At 37.9% G+C, this 21,779-nt stretch overlaps 1 protein-coding gene and 1 pseudogene across 2 annotated transcripts in view; one reads left to right on the top strand and one right to left on the bottom strand.

Moving 5' to 3' along the window:
• Positions 1-1,454: 1,454 nt before the first annotated feature.
• Positions 1,455-21,779, bottom strand: part of GPR160 (G protein-coupled receptor 160) — a 33,705-nt gene continuing 13,380 nt past the window's right edge. For both annotated transcript variants that reach the window (XM_054700715.1, XM_037525721.2), the window contains 2 exons: positions 5,388-5,515; positions 1,455-2,770 (listed from right to left, as the gene is read on the bottom strand). In XM_054700715.1, coding sequence (XP_054556690.1) covers positions 1,686-2,699 — 1,014 coding nt within the window. In that variant the 5' untranslated portion in view covers positions 2,700-2,770; positions 5,388-5,515 and the 3' untranslated portion in view covers positions 1,455-1,685. The remainder of the gene's footprint in view (positions 2,771-5,387; positions 5,516-21,779) is intronic.
• Positions 11,666-14,877, top strand: LOC119258157 (peptidyl-prolyl cis-trans isomerase A-like; annotated as a pseudogene).

A 21,779-nucleotide genomic window follows, 5' to 3' on the forward strand; every position in this document is an offset into this window, starting at 1 on the left:
TGATTTATAATTGTCTGTTTTTGTGGAGCTTTTTCTTACAATGGTCAGCTTGGATTTGTATTAACTCACAGAAAATTCCCAACTATCCAGTAGCATTTCCCAAACTGTCTTTCATAAATGACTAGTACTAATCAGTAAACAGGTTTCTTTACTACAAATTTCTAAGCCTTTGAGATGTTTGTGGCATTGTGCATTTTCAAGTGAAAAAATGATAAGAAACAACATTCTTCACATTTCACTGGGAGATCATTCTTTTGAGAAACAATGAATGGGACTGAAGAGAGAAAGTACAGTGGTATAAGGAGCATAAGCTCTGAAGCCAGGACCTCTGGGCTTGAAACCAGTTTCCCCAATTATTAGCTTTATGATCTTGAGTGGGTTTTTACTTTTTAATTTCTTCATCTATAAAAAGGGGATAATAGTACTCATCATAGTTATACTGAGGATTAAATCAGTTGCTGCATGTGACACTTAAAACAGTGCCTTGCATATAGGCATAGAGGAAACACTTCCTAAGGCTTTGCTAATATTAATGATCCCTAGCACTAAGTTTTCAAATAACAGTAATCCACTGTGGATCATGAACTCAATTTAGTGGGTCACAGCCAGTACTAAAAGAAAAGATACTATGAAATGTATCTGCATAAGGATATTAGGGCATATACACTTACACATACTTACATAAATGAATGTGTATGTGTGATATAAAAAAATCTTACAGATGTCAAAAAACTTTAGTCACCAATTTAGGAAATGTGAGGTTTAGAGTTAGGCAATATATTTGTAAATGGTGATCAGAATACTTATGTAGTTTAATTCAAAGTGATTTCAGATTGTTTTGCCCACCGAGGGAAGTTTGGAAATGTCTGAAGACATTTTGATTGTTATGACAGAGGAAGGAGGTGCTACTGGCATCTAGTGGAGAGAGGCCAGGGATGCTACTCAGCCTCCTCCAATGACCAGGGCAGCCTCCCCCAACCAAGATTAGCCAACCCAAAATGTCAATAGTGCTGACGGATGAGAAACCTACTTTCAGTGTGATATGTTGCTGATGTGATTATGATTTGATGTGCCAATTATGTGACATTTGATAAATGAAGGTGACTCCGGTATGTCATGGAAGAGCTGGTCACTACTCGTAATCCTGCAAGTTAGGGAACGGAAGCTTTTCTCCCAGGACTATTGGCATTAAGTACAGAGATATATTTTTAAAAACTAGATCAGTTTAAGTTGAACTAGTTTTTCTCTTACATTAAAGAATACTTACACCAAGTAAGAAATACTTACACATGTTAAGAAAATGATCTTGATTTTCTTGCTCTGAACTTAAAGTGTTAAAGTTCATATGTTAAAATTAGTAGTAAATCTCGGGTTTCCATAACAGTTTGCATCCCAGTAGCTTTTTGGGTAACAATGGCCAAATGTTAACTCCTATCACTTTGTGGCAGCAAATTGGTATTTGTAACATATAGTGTCCTGAACAGGTATAAAGTTTTTCCTGGAATTATTTTGTTTAAAAATAAATGAATAAATGATATCATAACCTAAAAGACAGTCTGGAAAGGTATAAGAATGGAGGTGGGCGGAAACAAGAAAATTGTCGAGTCATTATTCTTTCCCGTATGTAAAATTATGATTCTTACAGTAGTTTTTAAGTTTTAATTAGTTTTAACATGGCAACAATATTAACAAATTGTTATTGATATAGGCTTTTCGATGTGCTCAAGATTACGAATTGTAAATGGAACGAAACAGCATTTCCAGTTGACAAATGGATCCACAGTTAACACACTGTCTCTTAAATTAAGCTTGTGACAATTAAACCAGTAAATGGTAGCAATAAGAAAACTATTAACAAAATACAACCATGGGACATTCATCTCAATATATGCTGGAATCTGTACTTTAAGTAAAAGGATAATTACTTGAAGGAATACAAATGGTAACCAGGTACCAAGAAAACAGATAATGAACTTGGGCAAGAGTGTTTTCTTAGTGTTGACAGTATAACTAGCCTGGGATGAAAAGGGGAAATAAAGGATAGTCTCATTCATATAAGAAGTTATCCTCATACCCTGTACCAAGGTGATAACTTCTGAACAAGAGATTAGAAAAGCCACACATAACACCATCACCATGGCACAAGAAAGCCAGTAACCCTGCTCGCTGCTATAGAAAGGACATTGGTAAGAATAACCATGCTGTGCCTCCAGGTGTGGGTACATAGCTGGATCCCCCAAAACATAAGCAAGGGTTGACATCCAAATTAAAATGACTATAAAGATATAAAATAACTTTTGACACTTAAATTGAAGCTTAGTGGCTTTACAGAAGTTCAGGCAATAATCTACACACGCTATGGAGAAGACTGGATAATGCAAAAAGCCGTAAGTACAAGAAATAATTTGAGTAAACAGGCAGATGTGGTATTTAGTAAACCTCATGCCTAAAAGTACAAAATCCCGGAAATAAGATATAATGGAAATGCTTGCCAAAAGTAAAAGATCAATGAATGCTAATGAAATGCAAAAATATTCCATGAAATTTTGATAGGTGTTTTTTCTTTTCATTCCTAGTGTGAAGATACTTAATAATGTTTTCCCAAGTATAATCAAGAAGAGCAGACAGTTACCATCTAGGGGCTGATTTGTTTGATGTAACTGGTATTGATAGGAGTTCTCTGAAGAAAGTGCAGTCATATTTTTAGTTAAGTTTCAGAAGGCATGCTGAAATACATATGATAAATATTGCTTCCCTTTATTTTCCATTCCTGCAAAGAAAAATAAAAAAACCTAGATGTTATCTTGATACTATCTCTATTTTAAAACTTTACAAAGCAAGCATCTTTCTAAAAATCCAGTTTAACCTAATCATTTCCCCAAATAACTAAGAATTTATATTTCTCTTAATACTTAGAGATTGAGAATATGATCAAGATGAATTAATGTGTATAGTTCAGTGGTCCAGAACTCAGATTTATAAACCAAATTGTTATCTAAATTACTATATAAGCACAGGTTTCAATAACTTGTAAAAAGAGGGAAAAATTTCTATGGTACTAAAGCCAAAATACAGGCTTAAAAGAGCCGCCTGATAGTCATACTCAAAACAACCACTGATAAACTGTTAACAAGTTCCACTCTGACTCCAGTCACTACCCCACTCCCTCTTTTTGTCAGAGAAATTGAGACCAGGCTTATGGAGCTCTTGAATAAAGCCGTTCTCAAAGCTTTATAGCCGTAAGATCATCACTCAGGGAAATCTTTCTCAGAATCTCAAATACATAAAACAGATGGCTCAGATGAAAACAGCAGGAATACTAGCAAAGGAAAGAAAGATTTACCTTCTGGATATGGTTTCTGGGTATGGCACTGGCAGAGAAGAAAGAATGCAGGGAAGAAACAGGAAGTGACCCAAGAACATGAAAGGAGTGTTCAGCAGGGCTCCAGAATAGGAGTGGAGGCTTCAGTAATAAATGTATTCGGGAGTAGGAAAAAAGAGAAGATGACAAAGACAAGGGCAGAGAGGAAGAAATCTGCAAAGGCTGAAAGGGAAGGAAGGAAATTGGTCCTACAAAAAAAGCCAAAAAAACCTGAAGCTTCTTCTGCAAGACAATCCACCCACAGTGTTTACAAATAACAAACCCCAACAATAGCAACAAAATAAACCCACCCACAGATGACAACTGAGATGAGTTAAAAATGATACCTGGTTTATAGAGTCGTTTTAAAAAAGTCTTGCATTCTCATCACAAGAAAAAAAACTGTAACCAGAGTTAACCTCTGGCGACAAATGTTAACTAGACTTACTGTGGTCAATTTACAATATATACAAATAGTGAATTAGTATGTTTTACACCTGAAACTAGTAATAATGCTGTATGCCAGCTATACATCAATTTAAAAAAATGGCTCTCAGACAAGGAGCAAGACTTAGTTTCCATTCTACCTTTTTTTTTTTTTTTAAGATATTTATGCACATAAGAACTGGGGTGTAAGGCAGAGGTGTGTGGGGACAGGGGCAAAATGATTCACCAGAGACAGAGTGGGGAGCAGAATAGGCAGATCTACTGAAATACACTGCTGAGGGGAGCAGCGGGCGAGTCAGGAGAGGTCTGCCTCGCCATGTGGGTAGCTCCCTGGCTGGCCGGGTATTGAACTAGGCTGCAGAGGCTGCGGGACAGCTTCATAATGCTGTGCTTAACCCCGTGCACCACAAGGGAGGCCCATGAACAATTTTTTCTTGAACATACTCTCATGGCCCTAAATCTACTATGTCATCAGCACACATGTATTAAATTATCTATGTAATTTTATTTTTTTATAATTCCCTTCTGAAATTAGATAAGCTAAGGAACTGTGTTTAAGCAGGCAATGTCTGAGGGTGTTAGCATTTCATCACCGACTCAGAGTGCAGCCAACTGGAAAGCCAGAAAAGCAGATGAGGCCCCTGAGGAAGGGATAACCCTGTGTGTTTCTTGGGCTAAGGAAGGTCAGCAGACAGGGAAGCAGCTACAGCAGCCAGGCATGAACAAGAAGCTCTTCAGAAGACTAGAGGAAAGAAGAAAAGTCTGAAGCAGAATATGTAAGAGAATCATAAAGCTAGAAGAAACAGGAAGATCGACAACAAAAAGTGATGTAAAGGAAGTATATGAGAGAGTGAGATTTCAGTTTTGTAGCAGTCCCTGAATACCACCACCATGCAAACCAGTAAGATGATACCAATTTTATACCCAACTTCCCCCATATACCAAAAGCATTCAAAATTCCAATTTTTTTTTAAACAACCTGCTGGACAAGATAAAACCCTTTAATAAGCCACCTATCCTAAATTTAACCATGAAACATGTTTGCATTAACTATAGGGATTCAGAGATTTACAAGATCAGTTCCTTTCCAGGCATGAACTATGTAGATGTATGTTCATATATAACATAAAAAGTTAAAGCATTTGAAAGTCTTTTTTTAGGGCCTCCCCGGTGGTGCACTGGTTAAGCGCTGGGTTGCGAAGCTGCCTGCAGCCTCTGCAGCGCTGGTTCGATCCCCGGCCACCGGGTGAGGGTCCCACATGGGGCACAGACCTCTCCTGCCGCCCGCTGCTCCCCTTAGCAGTGTACTTCGTCACTCTGCCTGTTCTGTTCCCCGCTCTGGCTCTGGTGAATTCTCTCACCCTCCAGCGCTTCTGACTGTACCCAGTGCTTGTAGAAATAAATAAAATCTTTAAAAAAAAAAAGTCTTTTTTAAGACATTGTTGGGCTTGCTGTGAGATCTAACCAGTTTAGATACAATAGCAGGGCCTTGGGGTCTCAAATCATGATTCTTCTCATTGACCCAGTCTCTGCTTTTCTATTTATAACTCAATTTTTTAAAACAACATATCCTACTTACTCTGCTTCCTCCAACAGGTCTTTCTTGGCTGATGATCTTATTTTATTTCTATTTACCACCTTTAATTGTCTTACTTTTGGTTCCTTGCATTTCATTTTACTATACCAAGCTGCCACATGAATAAAGCTCTGTGTGAATGAAAACAAAAATAAATATCATTAGTGGCTATCGTAACAACTGGAATAACGTATAACTGGGCTCCAGCTTTCTGCTTAGAGCAACTATCTCTTTCTGTGGAATTAGAGCCATCAACTCTTTATATGCTTTCCAGCAAAAGGAAGAAAGAAATTACCTAGATTGAAAGCCTACCAGAGACCCTAAGATATACTTAAAGAAATAGCACCTAGTTAAACCTTGCTTATAATGAGGTTTTCACCTACAAGCCTTAAAGTCTAAACAAGCAATTGTCAGACTGTCTGGTTTTCAAGACCTTTGACACCTGTGCCATGTTAACATAAATAACATCATCTTAAATTAAAAAAAGACTGTATTTTCCATACAAAAAAACAGTGAGCAGAGTGGCTGGCACTTTTTCATGTTTCACGAGTTGCTTTCCTGTCTGGTTCAAGAGGAGACGCTGAATTCTCACCCAGTGTTCATTAGCTGGACTTGCACTCATTGTGCAGCTTTTGTAAGGTCCTCTGTACATTTCCAAGAGTTTGAGAGTAAAAACAGGTAAATAACTTCACTGTATTATTATAATCAATGTTATACTACCAGTTTGCATGCAATCTCAGAGAACTTTAACAAAACCATCTGCGCTAAAGGGTAGGGTAGGCAGATGAGCACCGTTAACATTCTGGTGGGCTGCTGTACAGAAAACTGCATCAGTACCTAGCAAGATTTGCTAGCAGGTGCTACAAAATGGAGAAAGCCTGTGGGAAACTTGAAGTACTGAGACTTGTGTAGTGGTTTTACATGCCTTTCATCTAATCTTTATAACAATCAAGAAAGGTACATACTCTTTTTCCCCAAGAGGAAACAAGGCATGCTGGGTAACAAGCACATTTCCCTAGTCAAATGACTTGTAAGCGTTGGAGCCGGAAGTTCAACCTCAGGTCTGGTTTCAAAACAGTTGTGTTCTTTAATAAACTGCAACTGTGACTCAGCTCAAAACGGCAAATGCAGGAAGGCATTTATTTCATATGTGTGCAGTAGCTTTCCCAAAAGGTAACAACCAAATAAGAGTGACTACTTTGATTACTGGTATCTAAGGACCATAAAGGGTAAATGACAAACTTTCAAAATGTGGTCTGTGCTGGATATGTCAAAATTCAGTGAAAAAATAAAATGTCGTTCAACTCCAATAACTTTATTTTTTATTTTTTTTAAAGATTTATTTTTTATTCATACAAGAGCAGGGGTACAGGCCAGATGCACGGGAGGGTGAGAGGATCCACCAGATACAGAGCTGGGAACAGAACAGGCAGATTTCAGTCGAAATACACTGCTGAGGGGAGCAGTGGGTGAGACAGGAGAGGTCTGCTCGCCATGTGGGTTGCTCCAAGGCCCGTGGGGATCAAACCGGCACTGCAGAGGCTGTGAACAGCCTCACAGTGCTGGGCTCAACCGCCTGCGCCACCAGGGAGGCCCACCTTTTTTTTTTTTTTAAAGATTTATTTTTATTTATACAATAGCTGGGGTACAGGCCTGAGGCGCGGGAGGGTGAGAGAATTCACCAGCCCCAGAGCGAGGACCAGAACAGGCGGAATGACAAAATACACTGCTGAGGGGAGCAGCGGGCGAGACAGGAGAGGTCTGCTGTGCCATGTGGGAATTTCCCTGGCTGGCCCGGAATCGAGCCAGCGCTGCTGAGGCTGTGGACAGCTTCACAGCCCTGCGCTCAACCTGCTGCACCACCAGGGAAGCCCCTCCAATAACTTTTTAAGAAATATATATAAACAACTGGAAAATGGAATAAAACATTTAAAGTGGGGCCTCCCTGGTGGCACAAGGGATTAAGACACAAGCTATGAAGCTATCCACAGTCACTGCAGCATGCATTTGATCCCCAGCCAGGGAGCTACCCACATGATGCAGCAGACCTCTCCTGACTCGCCCGCTGCTCCCCTCAGCAGTGTATTTCAGTCAATCTGCCAGTTCTGTTGCCCACTCTCTCTCTGGTGAATCCTCTCACCCCCCATACCTCTGGCCTGTACCCCAGTTCTTGTATGCATAAATAAATAAATCTTTAAAAAAAATAAAGTGGATCAAAAATACAAAACATTTAAGGGTAAGTTTGACAAAGCATATATAAGCATTATTCTGAAAATTAGAAGCACTGCAGAAATTAAAGATCTAAATCAATGAAGACATAAACCATGCATTGGAAGACTCATGTTCAAATTAAGAACAAAGCTGGAGGACTCACACTATCTGATTTTAAGATTTGCTATAAAGATGCAGAAGTAAAAGGGATGGGTATTAGCATAAGGAATGGAGTAGAAAAGAATCCAGAAATAGACCCAACACATTTATGGCAAATTGACTTCAACAATATTTCAATATAATTCAATGGGTAAATGTTTTTTTCCTAAAAATGGTGCTGCAAAGTGGGTAACCATATGAGAAAATTTAACCTTTACCTTTATCTCAAACTATGCACTAAAAAGACTCAAAATGGCTAAGACTAACTGTGGAAGCTGAAATTTCTAAAGGAAAACGGAGAAAATCTTTGTGATTCAGGGTCAGCATCTTAGTTTCCTAGGGCTGTCATAACCAATTATTGGTACATGGCTCAAAACAACAGAAATTTATTCTCTCTCAGTTCTGGGGGCCAGAAGTCTGAAATCAAGGTGTCAGCAGAGCCTCACCTTTGAAGAAGAAAAGAGGAAAATCCTTGCCTCTCTGGCTTTTGGTGGCCTCTGGTGGCAGCGTAACACAGACCTCTGCCTCCATTTTCATAAGGCCATCTCCTGGTGTGTCTGCTCATCTTTTAAGAACACCAGTCACTGAATTTAGGGCCCAATATAATCCAGTATAATTTTAATTTAAATACATCTGTAAAAACCTATTTCTAAAAAGGGTGATGCTTTGAGTGGACATGAACTTGGGGTGACACTAAACAACACACTAGGCAGGCACAGCTTTCTTGTGCACATAGCTGATAAGTTGAGATTTGTTAAAGAGCAGATATTTCTCTTTGAAAGCATAGATAAGAACATGAGAAGGCAAGCTACCAACTGGGGGAAAATATTGAGAATATCTGACTAGTGACTTCAATTCAGAATATAAAAGGACTCTTACAGTTCAATAGGACATTAGCTCTTTCTAAAATGAGTGAAAGATTTGGACACATTGGGGAAATGCAAATAAAAACCACAGATATCACTGCACATCCACCAGAATGGTTAAAATTTAAGAGACTGACAATACCTGCATTGGCAAGGAAATAAGACATTTAGCTCTTTCAGACACTGCTTAAACCATTTGATGATTTATTAGGATGCTAAACATTTCATCCATTAATCCTGCTTCAGGTATTTACCCAAGAGAAAGGAAAACATACGTTCACCAAAAACAAAAACAAACAAACAAAAAAAACCCAAAACCAAAACTGTTCACAAATGTCTATGGAGATTTATTCACTATGGCTCCAGATGGAAATACTCCATTTGGCCATCAGCAGGGGAATCGATAAACAAACTGCAGGGCATCTACACAACAGGCTCTGTCCCAGCAATAAACAAGGAATGAAGTACTGATAAATGCTACACAAGGATAAATCCAAAAATTGATTGAAAAGAACATACACAAAGGGTAGAGGTTTGTGGTTCCAATTACATGGAATTCCAGAACAACAAAGCTAGACAGTCTGTGTAGACCAGACAGTATCAAGTAGAAATCTTGGGCCAGAATGTACAATAAAAATTTTGCAGAGATGAAAATTTAGATGGGTGTGGTAGTTCAACAAATGTACACATTTTTCAAAACTAAAACTATACACTGAAAATGAGTGCATTTTATTAAATTTTTAAACAAAAAAAAATGTTTTATTATCTTACATCTTCGTTAATTTTTGGATACTATTTGGTTTCTCTCCTCCAGTTTGGTTCCTGTAGTTCTCCCACCACCCAAATGCCTGTGATCCATCGCCACAGTCCCCTGTGCTCTTCCCTATTATTAATTTATTTTTAAGGCTGTTTCATTTTTACTGGATATAAAAGGGAAAACCCAGAATTAACTTAAATATCCAACAAAAGGAAATTGGTTACCTAAATTATGATAACAGTTTCCGAGGAAATGTAACTGTTGAGTATATGCAATTATCTCTATTCCCTCTTACAATGCCACTAAAAAAACAGTAACTGAGTTTGTAAATGATTCCAAAACAAGCAAACCTAATTTGTCACATCTGTGAATACTAGGAACCCAAATCACTATGTTTTTTATGTTTTTATACTGTTAAATACAGGAAAAGAGGCAAGAACTTTTCCTGCCTTTCCTATACTAACTGTACCACTTGGTGACAAAATAGTAAGTGAAGGAATATTTACATTTACACAAGTAATCTAATAAATGAATAATAAGTAATAAAATTTGAAAATTGCTACTTTGCAACCCCTGCTGTATTACTAGTAGCAGCAGCCAATGATCATCAACAGCTACTAACATCCAAAGAGAGAAGTGGAAGAATGCACTGCTATCTGTCAGCACTTAGAACCTGATCAAGTGTGTAGATTTAACTACTTACTTACAAAAACAGACAAACAAAAAAAAAGCAGGAAAATGAAGATGTTAAATGATGCTGTAAATAAAATCCAGGTAGTGGTAAATTCTATAGAACAGTTTGTTTCAATAAATTTTATCAACAACACAAAAGATTAAATGAGTCTTAGATATACCAATTAAGTGCAATGTGTAGAACTGATTTAAATCCAGTGAAACAAATAACATATAAAATAATTGGAAAATTGAACACTGTTTTACCAGCCTAGCAGGTCATATCACTCATTGCTCAGAAAGATGAACTCTGAACCATGAGCTTGTTCCCACAAAGAAAGCTTCTTTTTAGTAAGTGGCCTGACACTTTGGGAGAACAGTGGAGTTAACACACTAAAATGACCACCAGTAAGGGAGACTGTACAGGAAAGAATGGAAAGGGAGGATATGCAGGCCATGGGGAGGGTTTCTTCATTCTCAGGTCCAGGAAGATACAGGGCAGTCTCACAGGTTTATGGATGACCTTCTGGGAATAGTTGCTCTCTTTTTCACTATCAGTTTATTTTTAAAAGATTTATTTATTTATGCACATAAGAACTGGGATACAGGCCAGAGGTGCAGGGGCTGATTCACCAGAGACAGAGTGGGGTACAGAACATGCAGACTGAGTGAAATACACTGCTGAGTGGAGCAGGGGGCAAGTTAAGAGAGGTCTACTGCACCATGTGGGCATCTCCCTGGCAGGCCAGGGGATCAAACTCGTGCTGTAGTGGCTGCGGATAGCTTCACAGTGCTGTGCTTATTAACCCCTTGCGCCACCAGGGAGGCCATTCACTATCAGTTTAAAATGCTATTTGTCCAGCACTAATACTACTGGCATCCTCAGAAGGAACAAATATATATCTTTAGGCATTAAGCTTCCCTTTACCATGGCCCTGAGAAATGTGTAGGTTAGGCTAAGGTTATATCAAAGTCCTTGGCTCAGGTCTGACCACAATTGCAAATTTGAGAGTATTAAAGAATTATTGAATTTTGGTGTAATAATGATCTTTTGTTGTGATGGGCTGAATTGATTGCTTCAAAATTCATATGTTGAAGCCCCAACCTTCAGCACCTCAGAATGTGATTATATTTGGAGACATGGCCCTTAAAGAGGCAATTAAGATTAAAAGAGATCTTATGGGTGGGACCTAATCCAGTCTGACTGGTATCATTACAAGAGGAGGAGGTTTGGGGCCACCCTGGTAGCCTAGGGGTTAAGTCTCAGGGCTATCACCTCTTAGGCCTGAGTTGGGTCCTAGGCCAGGGAGCTAGCTAACTCACATATGATACAGCAGACCTCTCCTGTCTCACCGCTGTTGTCTTTAGTAGTGTTTCAGTAAATCTGCCTGTTCTGCTTCCCACTCTGTCTCTGATGAATCCAGAATCCCTTTGTATACCCCAGTTCTATGAAAAAAAGTAATTAAAAAGTAATTAAAAAGTAATTTTAAAAAAGAAAAGAAACTTAGCTTGTGTAAAAAAAAAAAAAAAAGAGAGAGAGATTTGGAACACACATGAGACACTAGGGATGTTAACACCAAGGATTCAGCCCAAGCTGAATCCATGAGGACGTCAAGATGGTGGCTGCCATAGTGTCTCAAGAAAGTGGGGAGTGCTGCCTGCTAACCTCTAAAGTCAGAAAAAGAGTGACAGGTGGTGCCAGCTGAAGGGGCACAGGTGGGACCCGAGCAGGAGCAGAAAGGTCAGCCACATGAAGTAGAGGTCCCCTTTCTCTCCCGTTGGCTCTTTCAAAGTCTAACAGGAGGTTCCACTCCACCCCTCAGTTCTAGATGTTTAAGAAGTCTGGAGCTTGGAGTTACAAAAAGCACAACTTTCTTACATGGCTATCTGGGAAACAGGCACATTAAGTTAAAGAAAGAGGACTTCACCTTGCCTTCTATGAGACATGTCACTGGGTGACCAAGTAGTCAATGAGGTGAAGTATCTCTTTGAAGAGCAATTAAATTTACAAATGAAAAATGAATTGTACACTTAGAATTCCACCATTTTGCAACCAGATCATCTCTCCTAACCTCCCACCCATAAATGAAGATGTTAAGCATCTTAATAGACATTAAACACCCACTGCTATCATCACCACACACAGGAATGAAACCAGACATTTCATGCCTCCTACAGGTCAAATTTGAGTCTGATCAAATTTCTGGATCCAGCTGCCAATTTGTAAAAAACACAGAGGACACAAAACTAGAAACAACCCAGATGTCTAGCAGGTGAATAGGTAAACAAAATAGTGGTACACAGTCATGCCTCACTTAATAATGGGATACATTTAAGAAATGCATGGTTAGGTGATTTTTCATTGTGTGAATGTCTTGAAAAAAGATATAGAATACTATGTAGAATGAAGAAAAAGAATAAATACCAAATAGATTCCATATATGTAAAATGAAGCCCCAAAAGGAGACTTTATAAGTGAGAAACAATGGTTCTAAAGGTGGCATTTGGCAGATGGGGTCATGGATGGGAAGGAGACATCAATGCATAACTTTTTCCAATGAGTAAAATCCTACTTATCATGTGAACACATTAATATTCAACAATTGAAATATACTGAATAAGAGAAAAAACCTCAAGTTATATACAAATTGGTATAACTACACACAGGATTTAATAAGCCTTCACTCTACTTTGAAAAGCTTTTGTTTTTAATGAAAAAATATCTTTAGGAAGCCACCGGAAGGAAAGCTCCATCAAAGTGAAGGAATAAACTAGGAGGACGAGATCGGATCCAAGAAACAAGGCATGCATTAGAAGAGAGGAAGGACCCCAAGGTGGGAGAAAGGGATCTTTACACCAGATTAAAGTAAACCATCTAGATTAAAGTAGGGCCCAGACATTTTCCAAAATGGAAATACCAAATACCTAGGCACTTGAAGAGATTTACCCACTAGGGAAGAGTCTACAGTTGAATTAGTGATAAGTATAAAGAAACAAAGAAAAACATGACGAAAAGAAAAATAAAAAGATGGTTTTGGAAAGTTAATGTAATTGTAATATATAACATTTATTAGCTGTAGTGTATAGGGTTATGGTAAAATTAACATTGAATATTGACCTAATGAAAATTCTAACAGTTACATGAATAGCATCAGGCACAGGATGTGTTTACCGGGAAAGTGGTGGTGCTGGTGGGGCCAGCAGGTGGCGAGGTCTCTTCTCTCTAAGAAGTTACTAGCTAATGCTTAGGTGAAAAACATACACAAGCATGCACTGGAAATACCATCAGGGAAAGGAGTTGTGAAGCGCAGGCAAGGAAATGGCTTTTTCCCCTTCTGGAATAAGCTTTGTGACCCAACTACAAAAGGAATAAATCATGGAATAAAAATTTGTATTTAAAAATGAAAATAAATCAAATTGGTATTTGTACTTCTGGTAAGAGGAAGAAGAACCTGAATTTGTGGCTTAGAAGATGACTGCAGACATAACAGTGGAGTACTTTAAAAAAAAAAAAAAACAGCTTTACTGGATTATTGGAATATAATTAATTTAGTATACAATTTATCCTTTGAAAGCATAAAATTCAAAGTCAGTGGAACATTAAATAAATGTTTTTGATAGCATAGAGGATAATACACAGGTAGTGAAGACTAAATTGTAGTAATTCAGAAAAACTGAATGCTCAAAATGAGGAAGTCTGAGAAATACTTAAACCAATTTTTCTTTCTTTTATTTTCCTAATTATGCAAAATATGACAAAATTATGCATGCTATGACCAAAAAAAAAAAAACAACTCAATAGTCTGCAGAAGCTGATTTTTCAACAAGTGTAACAGTTCAAAGTTAAAAAAAAATTGGGGCCTCCCTGGTGGCGCAGGCTGTTGCGCGCTGCACTGTGAAGCTGTCCGCAGCCTCTGCAGCGCAGGTTCGATCCCGGCCAGCCGGCGAGGGTCCCACATGGCGCAGCAGATCTCTCCTGTCTCACCCGCTGCTCCCCTCAGCAGTGTATTTTGTCAGTCTGCCTGTTCTGTTCCCGGCTCTGTCTCTGGTGAATCCTCTCACCCTCCCACACCCCTGGTCTGTACCCTGGTTCTTGTATAAATAAATAAATCTTTAAAAAAAAAATTGCATCATAATTTGGTAGGATTATTTTTTCTTTAGGATACATAAAATAATGTCTTACAATTGAAGGCATACTAAGCTGGATAAAATTTAATAAATCTCAAAATAAAAAACAGCCTTAAAAAAAAAAAAGAAAAAAAAACCAGCCTTGAAGATGCCGCCACCACGAGATCATATCCCATAGCGCAGACAAGGTGAGCCCCGTGGTGTTCTTCCACCTCCCTGTCTACCATGAACCCTTGGACTCTGTCTCCTTTGAGATGTTTGTAGACAAAGTTCCAAAGACAGCAGAAAACTTTCAGGCTCTGAACACCGGGGAGAAAGGATTTGGTTATAAAGGTTTCGGCTTTCATAGAATCATTCCAGGATTTATGTGCCAGGGCGGTGACTGCACTCGCCACAATGACACTGGAGGCAAGTCCCTCTATGGGGAAAAAAATCTGATAATGAGAATTTCATTCTGTAGCATATAGGCTCTGGAATCTTGTCAGTGACAGATGCTGGACCTAACAGGAGTGATTCCCAGTTTTTCACCTGCGCTGCCAAGACTGGATGATTGGATGCAAGCATGTGGTCTTTGGCAAGGTGAAGGAGGGCGTGAATACTCTGGAAGCCATGAGAACTTTGGGTGCAGACTGGCCAGACCAGCAAGAAGATCACCATTGCTGATGGGACAAATCTAATAATTTTGACATTTTTATCCTAACCACCAGACCATTCCTTCTGCAATACAAGAGTGCATCCCTTCACCCCCATCTACTCAAAATATACTATAATCTTTATGCTCTCCCTATAGTTCTTTAGGTCCCATATTTTTCTTATCTCCTTCCAAGTCTAGCTGAATTGCAGAAATGAGTTTATGACTATGAAACAATGAACAAGATTTATCCTTATAATTTATCCTTATTGTGTCATGGCGTTACAAAGGTTTCACTATTTTCTTTTATTATTTATTTACTTACATCACCATTCGTTTATGCACAGAGCTTGGTTTCTCCCCTCAGGTGCAGTCCTCCTAGTTCTCTCATCACCACAGCACCCGTGACCCATCACCACAGCCCCTTGTGCTCTTCCCTCCCCTGTTTTGACTCATGTCCCTTCCCTCCACTGCTGTGTGCCTCAGATCTACGGTCAGTTTGCAAGTGTTGTTTTTTCTGACCCTTTGTTCGATTTCTCTGTGTTTCAAATATAAGTGTAGGTTTCATTTTAAAGAGCAGCAAATTACTTCTAACACAACACTTGCTATGTTGGCTGAATTACAGATTACTTTGTTTTTTTGCTTCCCTCACCAGAATTAATGTTGCTGATAAGTTAAAAAAATATATATTTCTTTTAAATTAAAAAATAAAAAAACAGATATTATATAACTACTTAAAATATCTTTGAGGACTACTTAATGAAATGGCGAATTGCCAATAATATAATTTGGACCAAAAAGAAAGGACTCAGGTATGGTATAAACCACTTCTGGGCTGGACTCATTCCATCTTCCTGTGGGCAACCAGCCCACCACTGAATGATGTGCAGCACAGTTGCCATGGTCGGGTGCGAGTACACAGAGTGCTACCAAGACCTGAAACAACCACCCAGGACTGTTACAAGAGAGAAACTTGTACTGAATTTCAGCCACTATACTTTCAATTTCTTTTTACAGTATTTTAGCCTATCCTACTTAGTACAAAATACTTTAATTCATTTTTTTTAATATCCCTTCCCTCTTGCAGCAAACACCTCTGCCTCTATTTAAAAAAATTTTTTTTAAGATTTATTTATACAAGAACTGGGGTACAGTCAGAGGCGCGGGAGGGTGAGCGAATTCACCAGAGAGAGCGGGGAGCAGAACAGGCAGACAGACCAAGGACACTGCTGAAGGGAGCAGTGGGCGAGACAGGAGAGGTCTGCCGCACCATGTGGGTTTCTCCCTGGCAGGCTGGGAATCGAACCTGCACTTCAGAGGCTGCGGATAGCTTCACAGTGATGCGTTCAACCCGCTGCACCACGGGGGAGGCCCTCTATTTTAAAATTTTTATCCACACTAAGCCTTCACTGCATCTTTTGCCGGTCTGCACTATATCTCACCCTGATATCAGTAAGTATTTTTTTTTATGTAAGTATTCTTAACCAGAGCATTGACTTATAAAATGTGGAGTTCTGCATATGCTTGTATTAATTACTGTGATGGCTCAACTATCCCGTGATTGACCATTGCCCAGGGGTTTTTCCTGCCAAGAAAAAATTATCTGTACAAAGCTGATCTTTGGCCAAAATGAACATGCTATTAACAAAATAATTAGCCCTCATTTGGCTTTGCCCAATTTATAAGAACCCAATCTACCTAGGCTATTTTGAATACTTTTATTGCCAATATTTCTAGCACAAAAATAAACATGTACACAATACATCACTAGTCATGGATTAAAAATGACTCAACAGAACTGGGTCCCAGATTAACCTTTTGTAAGTTTAAATGATGAGAGTAGAACCAGCACCATATCCTTGATAATATCTCTGTATGAATTTTCCACCATAACTGTGGTATCATGTGAACTAAACTGTTTCCCCTGGTTGTTGATAATTATGTTATTCATAATTAAATAACAGCATGAGAGAGTCAGGATATATGTGTCCTGTTTCCTCCAGATCCTTGCAGTGTTCTTAAAGAAATTAGATTATGTTGATATGATTTGGTTTTCTACAGAGTTACCATTAGTTTTTCCCCAATGTCTTGCATTTGATTGTAAATTAATATTCTGGTGATGTATATGTCACATGCCCTTCCCTCACAATGTGACTATTGTCTTCTTATGTACTGCAAATTCGATATATATATTCATCTCTTCATCATTTTGGTAAGAACAGATACATACAAGTATAGTTATTCAGAATTATGGAGGAAAGTATACCACATCTTCAATTAGTCATTCAGTTTTTGCTATTAAATTTTTTAAAGATATCACTAAATAGGAATATCTATAGAAGTCAATAAATCTAGGCAAGGGATTCATAAGCGCAATATTGAAAGGACTGTAAGAATGGGTATGCTTAAAAAATGGGCTATGTTAATTTGAGAGCTAGTGTTTATACCATTTGGAAATGTCCAAACAATTCCAGGATGACTGGCTAGCAAACATGCTTATAAAAGAGGTTTAATCTTGAAAAGATGTTTGACATAGAGACCATTTCCTGGTTCTCAATGATTACCATTAACTTTAGTCTTGCTAAAGGAGGAGGTTAAGCATAGAATAATCTGGAAAATACCAATCAGAAATCTGTATTCAACTGCCCGTGAGACCTCACTCACAGTCTCAGACTTCTGAACATGGCTCCTGATACAACACTATAACCAGAGAAATGACAACATTGCTTATATTCAGTTCATGGTTTCTAAACCATTGCTCTGTCGTTGCGGAGATAGTGAGCAGGCCAAGCACCCGAAGGAGATTATTTTCTCAGCATCAATCTGGCATAGCTTTTCCAATCAACCAGGTCTAGCTTTCCCATAAGTCTTTGACAGTGGTATCCCAGACATGAACTATTTGTTCCACTAACATAAACACTTTCCATTCCCTCAGAATCCTTCTTGGATTGATTTTTGTTTTTATTTTATTTTACTTATTTATTTATTTATTTTAAGATGTGAACTAAATTGTTTCCCCTGGTTTATTCATATAAGCACTGGGTACAGTCAGAAGCGTGGGAGGGTGAGAGAATTCACCAGAGCCAGAGTGGAGAGCAGAACAGGCAGACTGACGAAATACACTGCTGAGGGGAGCAATGGGGCAGCAGGAGAGGTCTGCGCGCCATGTGGGACCCCTGCCCAGTGGCTGGGGATCGAATTGGGGTTGCAGAGGCTGCAGGCAGCTTTGCAACCCAGCACTCAACCACTGTGCCACTGGGGAGGCCCTGATTTTTGTTTTTAAACCATGATAGTATCAAGTTTCAGAAATTCAGAAGTTTTTTGGAGGCAGATAGACCCCTCAAGTCAAATAATTCTACTTAAATATAAAATGCTTTTTAGTTTATTAACTATTTTAAATATAGGGCCTACCTGGTGGTGTAGGGATTAAGTTTCAGCCCTAACACTGCAATAGCCTGAGTTGATCCCCAGCCAGGGAGCCAACCCATATATGGCATAGCAGATCTCTTCTATTCCCTGCTGCTCCCCTTAGCAGTGTATTTCAGTATAAATCCAGCTGTTCTACTCCCCATTCTGTCTCTGGGGAATCATCTCACCTCCCCTCCCACCCCAGCCTACATTTCTATGCATAAATAAATAAATCTTTTTAAAAAAATGCCAACACTCTCTAGATTGATAGTTTTAATAGAGTATTGATCAAAATCCCACCATGGAATTTTATAGAAATTGAAAAGCTGATTTTGAAATGAAAAAAGCAAAGTGTATAGTCAAAATATTTTGGAAAAACAAAGCTGGAAGATTTATACTACCTGATTTCAAGGCTGGTAAACTACAGAAATCAAGTGGGTGTGTACTGGCATAAGAACAAACAAATCAACAAAACAGGAAGGAGCATTCCGACACTTCACATGATTTATAAGAAAGTACCAATGTGACTTAATGGAGGAAAGGGAAGCCTTTTTTATAAGTGGTCCTAGACCAGTTGGGTTACTATGAAAATGAAGGATCTCAATCTTATCTCACACAACACACAAACTAGTTCAAGATGGATCATAGTCCTAAATATGAAAGTTAAGACTCTACAACTTTTAGAAGAAAAACAAAGAAGCCCACTTTGCAACCTTGGGACATGTAAAGCAATCTTACACAAAAGACAAAACCCCAATTCTAATGAAAAAATTGACAGACTCATTAAAATTAAAATCTTCTCATAAGAAAATAAAAGGCAAGGAACACATGGGGAGAAAATATTCACCATACATATATCTAACAAAGAACTTGTATCCAGACTACCAGACTACACATACAAAAAATGCCTATAAATCAATAGTAAAAGACAACTCAAAAGAAGAATGGGCCAAATAGTTGAACAGATGCTTCAAAAAGAAAATGTACAAATGGTAAATAGCATGTGAACAGGTGCTCAGCATCATTAGCCATTAGGATAGAGCTAATTAAAATCACAATGACATAAAATATTAAAAAAAATAAAAATAAGATCACAATGACAATTTCATATCTATCAGAGTAACTAAAATTTTTAATTTTAGGACCAATACCAAATGGAAAAGATGGAGTTAAAATGTACAGCCTCTTAGAAAACACTCTGGCACTTAAATATACATCTATCCTCTCATCCAATTCTTCCACTCTTAGGTGTTTACTCAGGAGAAATTAAAATACATGTCCATATGAAAAAAAAGTATGACATCAAATGCTGGTGATAATGTGGAGAAAACAGAATTCTCACTAGTATTGGGAATGAAAAATGATACTGCCACTTTGGAAGACAGTTTGTCAGTTTCTTACAAAACCAAACATATTCTTATTATATGATCTAGGAATCATGTTTTTTGGTATTTACCCACATGAGATGTAAACTTATGTCCACACAAAAACCTGTACATGAGCGTTTACAGTAGCTTTATTTATGAATAATTGCCAAAAGTTGAAACAACCAAGACGTCTTTCAGGAAACAAATGAATAAATTGTGATAATTCAATATTTTAAAAAGTTATCTAGTTGTGAAAATACACGGAGGAACTTCAAATGCATATTGCTAAGTGAAAGAAGTTGCTCTGAAAAGATATATTCGGTATGATTCCAACTATATTATATTCTGGAAGGGCAAAACTACAGAGACAGTGAAAAGATCAATGGTGACCATTGGTTAGAGGGAGGAAGAAATTAACATGCAGAGCACGGAGGATTTTTAATATGACTCTATATGATACAATAATGGTAAATACATGCCATTATATATTTCTTCAAATGCATAGACTATTTAACACTTGAGTGAATCATAAAGTAAACTATGGAGCCTCCCTGGTGGTGCAGGGGTCAAAGATAACGCTATCAAGCCACTGCAGCACAAGTTGGATTCCCTGGCTGGCCAGGGAGGTGACCCACATGGTGCAGCAGACCTTTCCTGTCTCACCCGCTACTCCCCTCACCAGTGTATTTCAGTAGATCCACCTGGTCTGCTCACCATTTATATCAATGGGCAGATCAACCAGAAAATCAACAAGGAAGCAATAGCCTTAAATGAAGAATTAGATGAGATGAGCCTACTAGACATTTATAGTGTACCAAACCCCCAAATCTGAGTACTCACTCTTCTGAAGCACACATGAAACATTATCCAGGATAGACGACATGTTGGGTTACAAAACAAGTGTTAATAAATTCGTAAAGACTGAAATCATATCAAGTATCTTCTCTGATCATAATGATATTAATCTAGAAATCAACCATAAAAAGAAAACACAAAAAACCTCTAGTATGTGGAGACTGTACAGCACACTACTGAATGACTGGGATAATGAGGGAAACAGAGAAGAAATTAAAAAATATCTGGAGACAAAGGAAAATGAAAATCCAACTTACCACAACTTATGGTATGCAAAAAAGCAATACTAAGAGGGAAGTATACAACAATAGAGGCCTACGGAAAGATACAAAAAAAGAGATCAAATAAATATACTATACACAGAAAACTCAGAAGTTAACACTAAAAATTTATTTAAAAACAATAAATCAGTATAGTAGAGCACTAGGTTGCAAAAGAAATATACAAAAGTCTGTTGAATTCATGTATACAAATAGTGAATTAGAAGAGGAAGAAATCAAGAATAGTCCCATTTACAGTAGCATCAAAAAGTATTAAAAACTTCAAGATGAAAATGCATACATTGTGCAAAAATGAAAAATGATGTAAAAATATATAAAACAAAATAAAATAAAAAATGGCAATTTCAAAAAAAACAAGCAACATAAACCAAAAAAAAAAAAAAAGTATTAAAAACATAGGAGTGAATCTGACAAAGGAAATGAAAGACCTAACCAATAGAAACTGTAAGACATTGCTAAAATAAATAGATGACACAAAGAAACTGAAAGGTATTCCATGATAATGGAGTAGAAGAATTAACATTGTTCAAATGTCTCTTAGTCATAGCAATATATTAATCAATGCAACCCCTATCAAATTTTCAATGGAATTCTTCAAAGAAATAAATATTATTGACATTAATATGGAACCACAAAAGATTACAAACAGCCAAAGCAATCTTGACAAAAGAGGAATGGAGGTATCATATGCCCAGACTTCAAATCACACTTCAAGGCTATAGTAATTAAAACAGTATGGCATTGGAGTAAAAATAGATACCTAGACCAATGGAATAGAACTAAAAGAAAAATAAGCCCACATTTATACGGACAGTCAATCTATGACAAATGAACCCAGAGTATACAATGGTGGAAAGAAATTCTTTTCAACAAATAATACTGGGAAAAATGGACAGCCACATGCAAAAAAATGAAACCAGAATAACCTCACACCTTAAACAAAAATTAGCTCACAATGGATTAAAGACTTGGATGTAAGACCAAAAACTATAAAATACACAGAAAAAAACATAGGCAAAACACTGTGACATTGGCTTTGTCAACCCCAACAGCAAGGACA

The sequence above is a fragment of the Talpa occidentalis genome, unplaced genomic scaffold, assembly GCF_014898055.3.
Source record: "Talpa occidentalis isolate TD23 unplaced genomic scaffold, MPIMG_talOcc4v2.1 talOcc4.4, whole genome shotgun sequence".
In the NCBI taxonomy this organism is placed as follows: Eukaryota; Metazoa; Chordata; class Mammalia; order Eulipotyphla; family Talpidae; genus Talpa; species Talpa occidentalis.